Source organism: Sus scrofa, chromosome 4, assembly GCF_000003025.6.
Source record: "Sus scrofa isolate TJ Tabasco breed Duroc chromosome 4, Sscrofa11.1, whole genome shotgun sequence".
Lineage (NCBI taxonomy): Eukaryota > Metazoa > Chordata > Mammalia > Artiodactyla > Suidae > Sus > Sus scrofa.
This window is the reverse complement of record NC_010446.5, coordinates 14,282,122-14,298,369: the sequence shown is the minus strand read 5'-3', so window position 1 is coordinate 14,298,369 and position 16,248 is coordinate 14,282,122. Positions and strand designations below refer to the sequence as shown.

At 50.7% G+C, this 16,248-nt stretch overlaps 1 protein-coding gene across 3 annotated transcripts; it reads left to right on the top strand.

Annotated features, from left to right (window-relative positions):
- TRIB1 (tribbles pseudokinase 1) lies at positions 251-8,631 on the top strand. Of its 3 annotated transcripts, none has more exons than XM_021088927.1 (3): positions 251-1,564; positions 3,553-3,845; positions 6,274-8,631. In XM_021088927.1, exons 1-3 carry the CDS (start codon positions 1,205-1,207, stop codon positions 6,737-6,739), a joined length of 1,119 nt encoding a protein of 372 aa, XP_020944586.1. In that variant the 5' UTR covers positions 251-1,204; the 3' UTR covers positions 6,740-8,631. The 3 variants fall into 3 exon arrangements, with proteins under 3 accessions (XP_020944586.1, XP_020944587.1, XP_020944588.1); XM_021088928.1 differs by lacking the exon at positions 251-1,564 and adding an exon at positions 1,587-3,028; XM_021088929.1 differs by lacking the exon at positions 251-1,564 and adding an exon at positions 3,054-3,331.

Here is a 16,248-nt window from a genome sequence, read left to right as displayed (position 1 = left end):
GCTCCAACCGGAGGTCCCAGGGCGCGGGGCGGTCGGTTGCGGGGGGAGATCCCCAGGGCAAAAGGCGTCACCGCGCGGCTGCAGCGAGCAGCGGGTGCAGCGAGCCTTGGTGCGCGCGCCCGCAGTCCATTGTGCTCGGTGTGAATGGGGAGCGCGCACCAATCAGCGGTCGCTTCGCCCCCCACGGCCCCACCCCTCCCGCCCACTTCCCGGGGACCCTGACGTCACGGGAACTTTTCCTCCACCCCCTCCTCCAGCTTCTAGCTTTGAGCCCGCTGCCTGCCGGAGGGCGCGCGCCGCCTCCTGCTTAGCCCAGCCCGGGGGGCGTGTGCGCGCGCCCCAGCCAGCTCGGGACACACCACCTGCGCCAGAGCGCGCGCTGCCCGGAGCATCCCAGCCCTCGGGCCACCCCCATCGCCCCCGCCGACCCAGCTCCTCCTCCCTCCTCCCAGCCTCCCCCCCCCCTCTCCGGTGACTGCTCGCCCAGCGGCAGGGCCCGAGTCGTCGCAGCCACCTCATTGCACAACCCGGCTTCCCAACTGTTTACACAGCCCGGCCTGTGAGTGTATGTGTGTATACAGCGTGAGTCACCGGGAGGCGGAGGAGGTGGAGGAAAAGGAGAAGGAGGAGTGCACTGGCCAGGATCGGTGCTGCGCACACACTCACTCACTCACACTCAGTCACTCTCTCTGAGCGCGTCTCGCTCGGGCACACTCACGCCGGGAGCCCGGAGCGCGCAGGATCCCGAGCGCCGCGGAAAAGTTGCTCCGGCTTTGGCCCCGAGACTTATTGCTTTGGGAAGTGCATTTGCTCCGTGGCTCCGCCGAGCCTGCGGAATCCTGTACTCGCTGTTTCGGACCTCGGTAAGGCCAGCCACCGCCACCTCTGCCTCCCTGACTGTCGGCAGCCTCGACAACAATAGCGGCGGCCGCCCCCTGCCAGGTGCCCGGAGCCGATACCGCGGGGGTCTGAGGACCCGAGCCGGCCTCCCACCCCGGGACGCGCAGCCACGGTGGTTCTCGCGTGTACCGCCAGCGCCGGGGAGAGGCTCCGGCTTTGCCCCCCGTGGGGGCCGAACCAAGCTCCGTCTGCAAACTCCATCCTGCGGGCTGGAATACGTCGCGGCGCCGGCGCCGACCCCGTCGCGCCTTCCCGCGCCGATCCGAGGACGTACAAAGCCGGGGCCGTCCCGGCGCCGGACGGGATGCGGGTCGGTCCCGTGCGCTCTGCTATGAGCGGCGTCTCGCAGCCCCGAGCCCCGGCCTTGCTGCTCCCGGCCGGCCGGGGCGCTCCTGCCAAACGCCTGCTGGACGCGGACGACGCGGCGGCGGTGGCGGCCAAGTGCCCACGTCTCTCCGAGTGCTCAAACCCTCCGGACTACCTCAGCCCCCCTGGCTCTCCCTGCAGCCCGCAGCCTCCGCCCGCCGCGCCCGGGGCTGGCGGCGGCTCCGGGAGCGCGCCGGGGCCCAGCCGCATCGCCGACTACCTGCTGCTGCCCCTGGCCGAGCGCGAACATGTGTCCCGGGCGCTGTGCATCCACACGGGCCGCGAGCTGCGCTGCAAGGTAGGCACCCGGAGGCCGAGGCCGAGCGGAGGTCGCGGGGTGGGGAGACACGGTGGCAGCAGAGTTATTTGGGGTTTCCTCAGACGACGCCCGGGGGCCGAAGGTGCCACCAGCGCTTGGGCTTAGGGCAAGGCGGATAAGTGTGTTTGAGTCCGGCAAGGTAGCATTGGACCGGGTTCACTATAAGGGATTGAGGGGTTCGGATGGAGTGGTATAATGGGGTCTTGGCGGTCAAGAGGAAGTGCGGTCCTCAGTTTTTTTTCTCTATGATTTCCTTAATGCCCAGTTTAGCGTGTGGCGTTCCACATAAGTTGTGGAATTGGTGGAATTGAAATGGATTCCAGGGCCATGCCTTTCCCCTTTTCTCATTCTCCTCGCTTCCCACTCCCTCCCCCCGCCCCTTGTTCTGGAGGGACGCCCTGCAGTGGGTTCCTCCTTGGAGCTTGGAGCAGCTGGCAGCTCTCTTGCTGGGGCTGCGAGGCATCCTGGCTCAGCTGCGGGTGATAGGGGGGCGGGCAGCCCGTGTCGGGCTCGGGTCTTGGGAATTCCGGTTGGAACCTGCGCTGGGACAGGGACCCTGTCCTCCCCGAGAGCAGTCTGAGGGGACCTTCCAATCAGGGCGGGGGAACTTGACGGGAGGAGGAGTGTTGGAAAGCCTACACTGGCTAGGAACCCTGGTATCCATTCGTGTCTTGATTTTCCGGCCAGCGATTTTCTTTTGAACATTAGGGATTCCATCCAGGAGATACAACTCCTGGAAACAGGATCCTGCGCGCGCTCCTCCTGCGCCCACAGACGCAGAACAGTCCCACAGTCCATCTACGCTTTGCGAGCTGCACGCCCGGGCCTCACACATCCCCGAGAACCCTCCAGGCTGCTCCTTTTTACCTGAAAGATAGGATCACCCCTCAGTTCAAGTCGCTCTTGGGTTTTCCGCGACTCACCTGACCCTCACCTTCCCGTCCCTGGGCTCGCTGCTGCCACCTACTGTCCGACCCGAACGAAACTTCAAAGGCATAATCGAGCCCGGTTGAAAGGGGGGAAAAATCTTTTCTTCTGGGTCGCTGGGGCTGTGAACTGTTTTGGGAAGAGAATGAGTGTGGGTTGGGGTGGGAGGAAGGGGGCAGCAGAGAGATTTCTGGAGCTGGTTCCAGAGCAGTCAGGCCTCAGAGGTGGGGTGGGTCTGGTCATTGTGCAACCCCTTCCAGTTCCTCCCAGCAGATAATAGCTGAATCCAGATGGTGACAGCCCGTGTGTCACCGTTTCCAGTCGAGTCTAGGATATGAGTAACCGGACTAAACAAAAGGCCCTTAAAGAGACCAGCCAGCTTCTTAGAGGAGATGCTGCCCATTTCCGGGGTGAAGGGGGGAGGGGAGAGATAAATAAATGAAAAAAACCCCGGAGAGAATCGTATGGTCCTGTGGGAATTTTAACTCAAGAGTACATCTCCCTGAGCCTCAGCAGGTTGCTTAGGGCTGTGTTGACAGTCAGTCCCTCTTTCTTTCTCTCTGGGAGTCATCTGTTCCTCTGTCTGATGGCAGAGCTGCATGTTCTTTAGCCCGTGCTTCCACTTGGAGGCTGCGGAGTCGTACATTTCCAGGGCTCCTGGAGATCCCTGGGGGACCTCTAGCAGTCACTTTGCCTAGCATTACCTGCCGATAAGGAAGGGCCACAGAGGATGGTGACGAAGGAGCTTAGTTAGCTCTTTGGAGCTGGTGGCCTCAGGGGAAGCCATACATAGAAGACTTCTTTCCAACCATCCATATGGTAGCTCTTTGGATATTTGCTCAACCAGAGCCCAAGATGCTCCTGGTTCTCGGTGCTGGGGGCTGCATCAGTTGGGGTTGCTGAGCTAAGGGGGTGGAGGGGAAATGAATGGAGCCTTGCTTCCATCAAAGCCTGGAGAGGGAGAACTGCAGCCCAGCCCAGGATCTGGGAGGCAGCCTCTGCTTTTCTAGCCTCCTAAGTGGGTCACCTTCTCTCTGCAGGTGTTTCCCATTAAACACTACCAGGACAAAATCCGGCCTTACATCCAGCTGCCATCACACAGGAACATCACTGGCATCGTGGAAGTGATCCTCGGGGAAACCAAGGCCTATGTCTTCTTTGAAAGGGACTTTGGGGACATGCACTCCTATGTGCGCAGCCGGAAGAGGCTGCGGGAGGAGGAGGCCGCCCGGCTCTTCAAGCAGATCGTCTCTGCCGTTGCCCACTGCCACCAGTCGGCCATCGTGCTGGGGGACCTGAAGCTTAGGAAATTTGTCTTCTCCACGGAGGAGAGGTGAGCGGCCCCCACAGCCCCTCCTCTGCCTTTTGGGCACCAAAACGAAGGTGGTAGAGCCATTAGGTGCAGTGTGTTGGTTCAAACACCACCAAGCTCTCAGCTGTCCCAGAGTTAGTATTTAGGGGTCCCCTCCTGAGGAGCCAAGGCCAAGGTTGGTTATGCGGCCCCCTTGTGGATGTGGCGTGGGGACCCCTTGGTGCATCTGGGGGATGTCACATGATGACAGGATGCCCTCCCCACTTCTACCCGGGATCCGTTTTATCACATTGTCATCAGAAAGGTCAGCTCTTCTGGGGTACAGATGTCAACCTGCATCATTCCTAGAGGACATCTTCGAATCCTTGTTTATACTGAGCGGGTTTGTTTCGTTCTGTGTGTTTGGCTTTTGTACCCAGTAAATATCACAGAGCTAGTCAGCCTGTTGTATTTGCAGAATTCCGTCTCCTTCCTTCACTCCGCACTCCTGTTCCATGTCAGGCCTGCCCCCCCCATATTTTCTCCACGTTCTCTAGTGACTTTTTAGACATCTTGTTTGGCTCCATCTTCAGAAAATAGCTACACTGAATAATAAATGGAAGTTGGCTGGAATTGGTTGCTAAATATAGATCCTGACTTACCTCATAAAGAACAAGATGAGCTCGATAAGACAATAATGAGACATTAAGATTCAGAGCTGAGGTTTCAGACAAGAGAATTCAGGAAGCCGCAGGAGATAAACCTTACCTGATTTTAAGAGGTGGGGCCACATCCCTAGTGGAAAGATTAAAAAGCAATACTATTGTATGATTGCAGAGGTGGGTGGGTGTTATTTTGTGGTAGCCATGCAAGCAGGGCTCACTCCACCTGTGCCTTTTTTACCCTGAAGTTATTCAGGCCCTGTGAAAAAGGGCAGGGTTGAGTTGCCAGAAAGCAAGGCTTTGTGCCTGACCTTGCATAAGTATTAGAACACACTGATTAGCAAAGAAAAGCAAAGTATTGGCAATGAAGAAGTTTCCAATTCCTGGAACACACTCTTAGATATGGTGATGTATTTTCTGAAACATGCCTTACACACCTCCTTGCTGACTTTTGAAATCCGCATTGCACAGGCAGATGTCATGTGCATGGCGTTTGGCAACCCGAGGGTTAAGCAATGGCAGGCTGACGCTATTCGTGTAACCAGCACAGGTGCAGGGTTTTAGTACTACAGCAGCCAATCAGCGGCAGACAGTGTGGGTTGAGTCATATTTTCCGTTTACAGAACCAATGGGTATTTTACATAACGACGGGGAGGTCAGGCTGAGGACATACCGAAGTTAGCACATGTATACTACACTCCAGGGAACAGGAAGGCAGGAAGAAAAAAAAAAAAAAAAACAAGTAGACCTTTGAGAGGAAAAGGAATTGACCCAGTAGCCTGTACGAAATGTTTGCATTTAACTTCACAACAAGTGACTTACTGAAACAGGGCTGGGAGGAGCCCAAGTGGCCACCAGATATTGGAGGCTCCCCATGTGGCTCTGGGCTTTGGGGGAACCAAGGGGCTTGAGAGGTTGGATCGGAACAAAGAGGCACCTGCAGCCTCATCAGAGGCTTGACTAAAGATTTTTCAAACTTTTAGTTTTTACCTGAACAGAGAAAATATGCTCAAGTGTTGATGTGTCATCCTTGTGTGTGTGTGTGTGTGCGCGCACGTGCGCAGGCTTTTTAGGGCTCCTACATCTTTTAAATCCATCAGCCGCTTCTCTGTCTTCTTTGTCCAGGTTAAGCATTCTTTGCAGTGAAACATCCCAATAAATGTAATTAATATTCCTTGTACTTGTACGCACAGTCATCACAGCTCGGGCTCAGGTGGACAGAGTTCCCTCTGTGTGTGTATGTCAACGTGAGCAGGAGTGCTAACAACCTGTGGGTAATAACAGTGACCTTAGACTCCACTTTCTGTACTGTTCTCTAAGGCAAAGCGTGGGTCCCAGGAGCCCTGGCAGTCCCTGGCCTGCTAAGAGATAAGATCGGCTTGTAGGATGCGCAGGCTTTCCCTGAAGAATTAGGATCAACTGCTCTTCCCTGATAGCTTTTGGAGAAAAGTCAGCATTCCCTGAGACAGGCTCCCACTGCTGCAATGTGAATTGTGTAAATTGTGTAACTCTTGTTCGGTAGGATCTCTCGTATAAGCTGCAGCATGATGAATAGTATTTGGGGCTTTGCATCATACCCTCCACCCCAGGCGCTCTCTGAATACTTTGCAAATGTTTATTGCAGTTTGTATTGGTTTGTGAAATCCTGAGTCCTCCTGGGTGGTTGCAAGGCACTGCGTACTGGACAAAGGGGTAACTGGCATTCCTCCAGCCTCTGCGAGGAGCGCCTGTGGGCGCTGTTATTGGGAGGGCCCTGTTTTTCAGAGCAGCTGATCTGGAAGTAATGGCTTGCTTCCTCTCTCCTGCAGAACCCAGCTCCGACTGGAGAGCCTCGAAGATACACACATCATTAAGGGAGAAGATGATGCTCTATCAGACAAACACGGCTGCCCCGCCTACGTGAGCCCGGAGATCCTGAACACCACAGGGACCTACTCCGGGAAAGCGGCCGACGTTTGGAGCCTCGGGGTGATGCTCTACACCCTTTTGGTGGGACGCTACCCCTTCCATGACTCAGACCCCAGTGCCCTTTTCTCCAAAATCCGACGTGGACAGTTCTGCATTCCCGACCACATTTCCCCCAAAGCCAGGTGCCTCATTCGCAGCCTCCTGAGACGGGAGCCTTCCGAGAGACTTACGGCTCCCGAGATCTTACTCCATCCCTGGTTCCAGTCGGTCTTGGAACCTGGGTACGTGGACCCAGAAATAGGAACTTCCGATCAGATTGTTCCAGAGTACCAGGAGGACAGCGACATCAGTTCCTTCTTCTGCTAATCCCCAAACCTCAGAAACCTCATTAATTCTCACACATGGCATTTCTGTATCTAAAGATGGACAGGCCTTTGGGCGTGGGGCCGACCGGACCCATGACGGCGTTAGGACCGTTGGACTCGGCGTGGCACCCCTCTTAATGGTCCCGATGAGTGACTGGGCGCGAGCAGTGTACACTCTGATTGGCTGCCCTGCGGGGGTGTGCCGACTATCCCTTTGTCTGATTGGGTGGGGGTTCCACGTCTTTTATAGGTGGCAAGGCGTATGGATATCCTACAGCGTGTGATCAAGTGAAATGAACTTGAACACTCTAAAGGGAGAGGACGTGAATCGCCCAATGGCATTTGGGGCAATAACCTTCATTTTTAACAGGGTGACACATAATTTGGGCCAATAAACCTGCCATCTTCGAACTTGTCTCTGATAGCCAGACTTTCGCTACCCCAGCTCCTCTGATCGGAAAGTTTCTGTTTTCCGGTTTGGTTTAACACTCACCCTTTCTTCCGTGTTTTTGGAGCAGACTGTTTCAGGGGCATAGGAGCCCGCCTGGACCGTGAATCCCGACTCTCCTCCATCTCCTGCCAAGACCCCATTTGCACTAATGCTTTCTGACCTTGAAATGTGCCCCTCCCTCCCCTTCTCTGTAGAAGCACTTACCAGCTAACTGTGGAAAAGTATCACAAAAGTTGCAAACTTCTGGCTATTTCAGAACTCTAAATTCAGAGGGAGAGACTGAAGACTTTGAAAAAGAATTTGAGCACTTGGAAACCGTGAGCTTTCTTGGTTCCCCTCAAATATGTTAGCATTTATCCTTTAGGTTTTTTTTCCCCAAGACCATCTCAGGGTGGAACATTGTGTCTAGGAGAAGAAAGATAAGAAGTCTCCCCATTCCCTCTCCCCAGAGCAAATGTTAAACATCTTTGTACTAAAGAGAAAGTGAATTTTGGATAGTCGTAGACAGTTCTCAGACTACCCTCCGGAATTATGCTTTCATCCGCTATGGGTATAGTCTGCAGTTTTGCATGACGAGTTTTTAATATTTCAGAGGTGGTGTGCTTTATGAATACATCTGCGTCATCCGTATCTGGAATGAAATAGCAAGCCCCAAATCTTTAAAGTCGAAGGGACTTTTAACAGTCCTCTAGTTCAAGTTCTTTTCTTTTTCTGCCACCTCCCCAATGCAGAAATCCATACCTGTCCCACCCCCCCCCACCTCCCCACCCCCGCCTCCAGCTTCTTTCACAGGTGGGACTCCAACCTCTGCTGGAATGCTTTCAGAGATGGGAACTCACTACCTGCGAAAGATAGAGCTTAACAGAGAAACTGCAATTTGCATTAAAAAAAACAAGTACAGAGGAAATAAAATATCAGTAGCTGTCTCAGACAGTACTGCAATCAGATGGTTAAACGGGTAAACCAAACATGCTGTATTTTGAGAAATGGCACAAAGACAGGCAGTCACCTTTAAGGGCTACGCCTAGGCAAACTACTAACATGCATTGTGAGAATACCGTGCATACCTCACGTACTGTGTACCTTGTACATATATTGTACCTTTTATACATATGTCCGATTATTTCTTGTTTTGGCTCTGATGCTTTGTTCTGTTTGTGTCTGTCTGAATAACCTGCGTGTCTAAGACCACGTGAAATGTGAATGATCGTTGGCAATATTACTTCGACAGAATCATGGGACTCGGAAGAGAGAGGACAGAGGCCTTTGTGGCACTGACACTCTCGTGGTTGCGTGACTATTGTATCTGTGATACATGACCCGGCTGAGGACTCTGGGCTGGCTGGGGCTTCGAAACACTAGATCCTTCCTGTACATGTGTATATATGTGAGATGGCCATTTCTGACTTGTAGAGAAATTTTAATAAATCTGGTTTCGTAAATAGGTGCAGTGACTTTCTTTGGAGTCCAGTCCACTTCCTGCTGGGGATGCAGAGGTCTCTGGCCTCGGGGCCTGGAATCTCGAGGGGGAGATGGAGAAGCAGACAGATGATGATTATTCCATATAACCTTTGACAGAGCTGAGCCCATCTGCTTTTTCCATTGACGTGGCCACATCCATTTTGATGAGTGAAAGCAATTTGGTCAAGTCAGGTTGGTGAGGGCTGTGAGATGAATTTAGAGTCGAGAGGCATTTGGAGAGGAGCATCCATAAATAAGTCTTGAGATGTAAGAATCCCTCTGGCTTTTGGTCTTTTTAAATTTAGGGACCCTTGAGAATTTGATGCCAGCTTTGAATACTTCTCAGAAATATACATGCATGTCCAACAGAATCTTGTAATTTCAGAAGCCCAACTACATCTCTGAAGACATCACAGGACTTCCTGTTGAGAGTCAACCTCTCCCCTCCCCTCCCCCATTAGACTTAGTTATAATTTGCTGATTGAGGCCTTTCCTTTTCTGTAAGTGTAAAAATGGAAATAAAGGAAGGTCAACTCAAAGTGACATTATTTTGAATCATGACAGCAGAGAAAGCAAGGATTTTGATTTGACAGGTGTAGAGCTTCTCTGTCGCATGAGAATCTATTCTAAATGAAGTCAGTTGGCATCCAGAGTGATTTTTTTTTTTTAACCTTGCATTGTAAAGTGTCAAAAATACACAGAGAAGTGCAAATAGAAGAGTATAGCTCTTGGACTTCTCATTGTGGCGCAGCAGAAATGAATCCGACTAGGAACCATAACGTTTCGGGTTCGATCCCTGGCCTCACTCAGTGAGTTAAGGATGCAGCATTGCCATGAGCTGTGGTGTAGGTCACAGATGTGGCTCAGATCTGGCATTGCCGTGGCTGTGGAGTAGGCTGGCAGCAACAGCTCTGATTAGACCCTTAGCCCAGGAACCTTCATATGCCGCGGGTGTGACCCTAAAAAGACAAAAGACAAAAAAAAAAAAAAATGTGTATAGCTCTGAATTTTCACAAACCAAACATACTGGCCTAACCCACCATCAGGTCAAGAAAACAAAACACTGCCAGGACCCCAAGAGACACCTCTTGTCCTTTTTAGTCTGTACCTGACACCCCTTCCAAGGACAAGTTTTAATGGTAAAGGTTACATTGAGGGTTAAGTCATCCGCTCTGGACTTAAATGAAAAGGCATACAGAAATTACAGCTGACACAATTGCCCTTTTCTAGGGCTCAGGCTGAGTTCACTCAGGAAGGCAGACCTATGACACCAAAGTCAGTGCAACTCAGGGCCTCGTGACCCAGGAACTGAAGAAATGGAAAAAGCACGAAGCAAAGTGAAGAATGGTCAGATGCCTGGGTAACTTAGAAACTAGGAAGCTGGGAGTTGATCTGAGGCCATCCTGTGAATAAGACCCTAAGAAGCCGGAGTTCCTGGAAGCTCAGAATATACACTTCTCTTTCTCCTTGCTCCAGTGAACCTAGCTGAGGCTCAGCATGATTCCTCAGGCACACAGAAGTTTAATACTTTGGACTTCACCGAGCTTTTTAATCTAAGGATTTCAAAACACTTTGCAAGCAATTAAGGTTACAACACCTCTTTGTACTGTTGTTACATGAACCAAGTGGAGAGAAATATGGGTCAGGATTGGCTGGGATGACATGTGATGCCACGAATCCATAAATTTAATCTTCTTGAAGGTTAGAACAAATCTGGGGCAATCACGGATAGTTACGTTACAGAAGGTTGGAAGGAGAGTGTGCTGAGCACTGATGACAAAACTGATCCCTTTTATTTTCCCTTGTGTCCTCAACAGAAATCATTAAAGTGACATCTCAATAACCATTTATTCATATCATACTTTCTAGAAATTTTCACTCTTTTTTCCCCGTTCCTTCTCCCTCTCCTCTCTCTCTCTCTTTCCTTTTATATTCACAGCAGCCACGTGTAATAGGCAAGTCAAATATCATTTGCTCCATTTTATAGATGAGAAAACTGAGGCTCGAGTGTCTTTCCATAGCCACGCAGGAGTAAGCAGCTCAGAGCTGAGACATGGACTTGGGTCTTTGGACCCATCCAGTGTTACTGCTTGGTCTGTCCATAGCCGTTTAAATTCTTCTGGTAAGAATGATAGCTGGAGAAGATGGCTCAAGACAAACACAAATACTGGGACTTCAGTCCTGTCAACATCTTCAAAACAATTCAGTACATCAGTTATAAAAGTGGGAGCATTACTGAAGATGGGAGATCCATTATTCAAAAAACAATTACTGTTCTCCTACCATTTGCCAGGCACTGGGGTACAACTTTGGGAAGGAGATGGCCAAGACTCAATCCTAGCTCACAGAATGGAAAGCTCCATAAAGTCAGGGGCTGTGACTGTGTTGTCACTTCTGGCTCCCCAACACTCAGCTCAGTGCCTGTCACAGGAGGTGTCCAATGCCAACAAGGATGGACATGGTGAGAGGATGAGTGGATGGGTGGGTGGGTGGGTGGATGGGTGACTGATGGCTGGATGAGGAGCATGGATGAGGGGGTGGGTGGATGAGTGGATGGGTGGGTGGTTGGATGGATGGGTGAGTGAATGGATGGGTGGGTGGGTAAATGGAAAAATGGAGGATGTCCTCCAGAAAGCTCAGAGCCTAGTGAGCCTTCAAGTCAGAAAGGCAAGAGCCCAGAAACAGAAATCTTGTGACTGGGGTCTCGTCCTAGCCTTCCACTATATTACTTTGAATAAGCAATTCTGCTGTTCTGGTTCTCATGTGCTCATCAGTAAACTGGAATGATTTCTCTTGTCCCTTCAGCTGCTATTCTATGCAAATAGGCCCTTTAAAAATCTTCATCAGAGGGACCATGGGAATAGCTTTATTCTTCCTTTTAAAACACAGGCAGCATGAAATTGGAAAGAAAATTTCATTCTAGATAAGAAAAGGCATGGTAGCAATGAAGATTATGACATTTGGCTTTCCTTTCCTTTCTTTTTTTATGGCCACAGCCATGGCATATGGAAGTTCCTGGGCCAGGGATTGAATCCAAGCTGCAGCGGCAACCTATGCTGCAGCTGCAGCAATACTGGATTCTTTAACCCACTGAGCTGGGCCGAGAAAGGAAACCGTGCCTCCAGAATGACGCGAGCCACGGCAGTCGGATTCTTAACCCACTGCACTAGAGTAGGAACTCTGGAATTGATTTTTCAACATGACTTTGACTGGAAAAGGGAGGGTAAGGGTTTGGTTAATCATCCCTCTCTCTTAAACAAACAAACAAAAAACAAAACAAAAATACAAACAAACCCAAACAAACAGGAGTAGATCGTATTATCAATCCCTGGGAACTGGTCACATCAGATTTCAGTAGATTCTTTAGTGATCCCAGTAGCACTCAATGACTTCGTGGTTCCTAGAAGAGGTAAGAAAGGAGAAGGATGCTGCTAAACTTTACAACTCAGTCCTACTGGAGGCTTGACAGGAGACCTCTCATTTGATCTTCTCAGCAACCCTGTAAATGAATGATTTGTTCCCATTTCACAGAGGCGGATGCTGAGACCCAGAGGCTGAACGGTTTGTCCAAGTTCACACAGCCAGTGAGTGGATGGGATGCCAGATCTTTGTCTTTTCCTGTCTTGGGCTTTCCACTTTGGGTCTGATGTGTTAGACCGGCAACACGATATCTGCTTTTTGAGGCAGCTGTTGTGCAGGGAGATTTTTTGGCCCGGAAGTGTGTGGTCTGCTGGGTTAGTCCTGGTTTGAATCTATGATTTCTCTAGCTGAGATTTATCATTGGAGCACTCATGGTATAGACCAAAGGCCATGCTAAGAGCTTCATATGAGTTAACAAATGATTACTTCACAGCACCCCTATAAAGCAGTACTGGTAGTATCCCTGCCCCCCTTTTGGCTTTATAGGGCCACACCTGCAGCATATGGAAGTTCCCAGGCTAGGAGTTGGGTCGGAGCTGCAGTTGCCGGTCTATGCCACAGCCATAGCAATGTGAGATCTGAGCCACATCTGCAACCTACACCATAGGTGTAGCTCATGGCAATGCCTGATCCTTAACCCACTGACTGAGGCCAGGGATCGAGCCCAAGTCCTCATGGATATTAGTCGGGTTTGTAACCTGCTGAGCCACAATGGGAACTCTTGGTATCATCCCCTTTTTGTAGATAAAGGGACTGAAGTTCAGAGAGAGTGAGGGATTTGCTCAAAGTCACACAGCTAAGCATTCATTTGCCAATTCACACATCCAGAGCCCTTTAACATGAAGGCTTACTGCCTCTTTGTTTTTAGAACCAGGAGGGAACTTTGTAAACAATTTAGTCCTAAATGCAAGGTGGTATCTTGGGACAGAAAAAGGATGTTAGTAAGAAAATGAGTAAAATCCAAATACAAGTCTGGAGTTTAATTACTAACCATGTGCCAACATTGGTTTCTTCGTTGGGACAAATGCACCACGGAGATATAAAAATTATATCGTTGGGAGAAAATGAGTGGGGGATATTTGGCAGTTGTACTATCTTTGTAACTTCTCTTAATTCTAAAATTATTCCAAAATAAAACTTTATTAAAAAAATTTAGTCCACACTTCCCCCATTTTAGGGAGGGACATCAAGGCTGAGAATGGGGAAAGCCAAACAGCAGCCAGGCCACTTCTGACCCAGCCCCCCAGGCTTGCCCCCTGCAGCTCAGCTTCCTGGGCATCAGCTGGTGAGCTGTGCATGACCTTCCAGAATGTGTCTGGAGCCGAATGAGGTGAATGTCAGGCACTTCCATGGAATGTGCCAGAAACAATTCTGACATAGGACACGGCATTCTGAAAAATCAGTTCTGAGGTCTGACCTTTCAGACAGCGGCTGCATGAATGTCCCATCAGTTTCCTCATCTGACCAAGGCTCTTGGCCAGGCAGCCAGGCCGACGGCTGTGTGGCTCGGTCATGAGTTCAATTCCATGCCTCATTAGCTAGAAGGCGGTGGAAGCCGGCTGGGGAAACGTCCATGCGAGCAGGGCTCGGTCCATTGGAAGAGGAAGGCCTGCAGGGTTGGGATTCCAAGACACCCCACAAATTTCACATCCCCTATCCACGTCAGGAGGTTGTCTGGCTTCTGGGAGGTGAAGAGCCACCAAAGTTGCTCCCCGTGGAGGGGCAGGTGCTGCAGCCCTCAGTGACCTGGAGGTGGGTTCGTCTGCACACCCCCCGCTCTGTGGGTGGGGGAGCCAAGACTGTGAGAGGGGAAGGAACAGCCAATTCATAGCCAGTGCTCATTCTCTATTTGAAATTCTCTTTCTCAATAGTTGGAGTTAGTGTTGGTTTCCAAGTTCTGGCTGATCAGCATCTTTCTAGCTTCTTCATCAGGGAAGTGAATTTGCGGATGACATTTCCCAGCCCCAAACACTCAATATGTCTTTGACACATTGCTCATGGTCTGTGCCTATTATGAGGATGGAAAAGGAATGATTAGAATGACAGTGATTGTAGGAACCTGCAAGTACTGGGTATTCAGTGTCTGCCCAACGCTGCCTTGGCACTTCCTGGGCACAGCCTCATTTCATTCTTATAATAACTTGGTGAAGAAGCCATTCTTATTTGTCTCATTTTACAGGTGGGTAGGGGAAAGCCCAGAGAGGGGAAGTCAGTTGCTCAAGGTCACACAGCTAGTAGATGGGATCTGAACGTAGAGAGTCTCATGATAAAGAACACGCCCTTAACATGCAAGTGACCTGCTCCCCCATTTTGGCAGGTGTTCATTGTCGATAGTTTATTCCCACAACAAAAGTCTTATCATGTCCATAGACCCTGAGCTCTCTTGGGGAAAAATACTTTACCTCTGACACTTCCCCGAGCTGGCAGAAAAGAGGAAAGAGCTAGAACCTCAAGGTGAGAGAGAGCTGGTAGCAAATCCCAGGTCTGTAGTTAACCAGCTGTAGGACCCAGACAAGTCACGTCGCTGCTCCTCGTCTCAGTTCCGACAATAACTGGATCATAACTGCAGGGATAGTAATAATATCTACCTCTAAGGCTGCAGCCATGAGGATTATGTGAAGTAAGCCCGTTCAGTGCCTAGCCCAAGGTGCCCCGTACATGGCTTGAAATTTAGGCAAATCCTCTCAAAGTGGAAAGAATCCAGGCTGGGAAGTCAGACCGACCTGAATATGGATCCCACCTTTGCTCCTTACTTGCTTGGTGGCCTTCAGCAAGTTGCAAACTCTTTCCAACCCATCATTTCCTCATCCATCAAATGGGTCCATAAAACTAATTACCTTGAGGGTTGCAAGGTTGCAAGGGTGGTGGTGCTTTGGGGAGCTGCAGGGCTGCAGGCAGGATTAGTGATAAGATGCACAAAGGGCCTGGCCTGGGATCACAGTCAGAGACCAGCGTTTCTTCCCATTGTCAAGATTATGCATGGCCCCCTCTCTCCTTTGACATACCTGTACGTTTCCTTCTGGTTGGCAGGCTTGCCAGGTCAAAGGGTTGACTATTCTTGGGGACAGCTTGGAGGAGAGGGCCAGCCTTGGGAGCAGGGCAGTGCCCAGAGCTTCAGCCTTCCCACCATCTGTTGCCTGGGGGCCTACTGACCTTGGCCTTTGTCAGTTCAGGTGAGCAGGGAGTGGTCTGGCTTCTCTTGACTTTGTCTGGCTAGCAGCTCCTCCAGGTTCTCAGAAACTCACCTTGGGGGCCAGGGGCCTTGAAACTGCCATTTCACAGATTCCCAAGAGGCTTCCCTGGGATGCTTCAGGGAGAGCAGGGATTAAAAAAAAAGAAAGAAAAAATAACCCATGGCCAGTTTTTGTGGAGGCAGGGGTAGCATAATTCCAGTCAGCTGGGTGACAAAGAGAGGAGTCACAGAGGCCCAGGATTTGGAGTGTGGCTCTAGAACTTCCCTGCTGAGTGAACTCACTCACCTTAGCCTCAGATGCCTTATCTGGAAGAGGGAGTTAGCCAGCGTTCTCACCTCCTGGGATGGTGCAGTTTACATTAGATCATGCCTGCAAAACACTTCCCGCATGCCTGCCTGCCATGTATCAAAGTCTCCACAAAGGCTGGCTACCAGGATTAGTCGTGGCCCAAAGCAGTAAAGTCATTTTGCCTAAACATATGTTCACCAGGGCTTGACAGGAGTGGGGGTTGGTGGTGGATCTTGTTAAGATGCAGAGTCTATTCATCAGGGCTGCGTGGGCCTGAGACTCTGCATTTTCAATTGGTTCCAGGGGAAGTTGATGCTATTGACCAATGAGAGCCAACAGGGGGTTGGAACTCATGGCCAAACAGAGACCTGTTAAGTCCTAGTTAAGAGGAACTGTTTCCAAAAAATGCCTGTCTTTTGGGTAAATTCAGGAGAAGGGAGTGGGTAAGAACTAATATTATTGCGTAGCAGCTTGGCATTGGGTGTGTAGAATGAATTATCTCCAGGGGGAGCTCCCGTTGTGGCTCAGTGCTAACGAACCTGACTAGGATCCCTGATGATATAGGTTTGATCCCTGGCCTCGATCAGTGGGTTAAAGATCCAGGGTTACCGTGACCTGTGGTGTAGGTTGCAGACATGGCTCTAATCCTGTGTTGCTGTGGCTGTGGTGTAAGCCAGCCGCTACAGCTCTGATTCG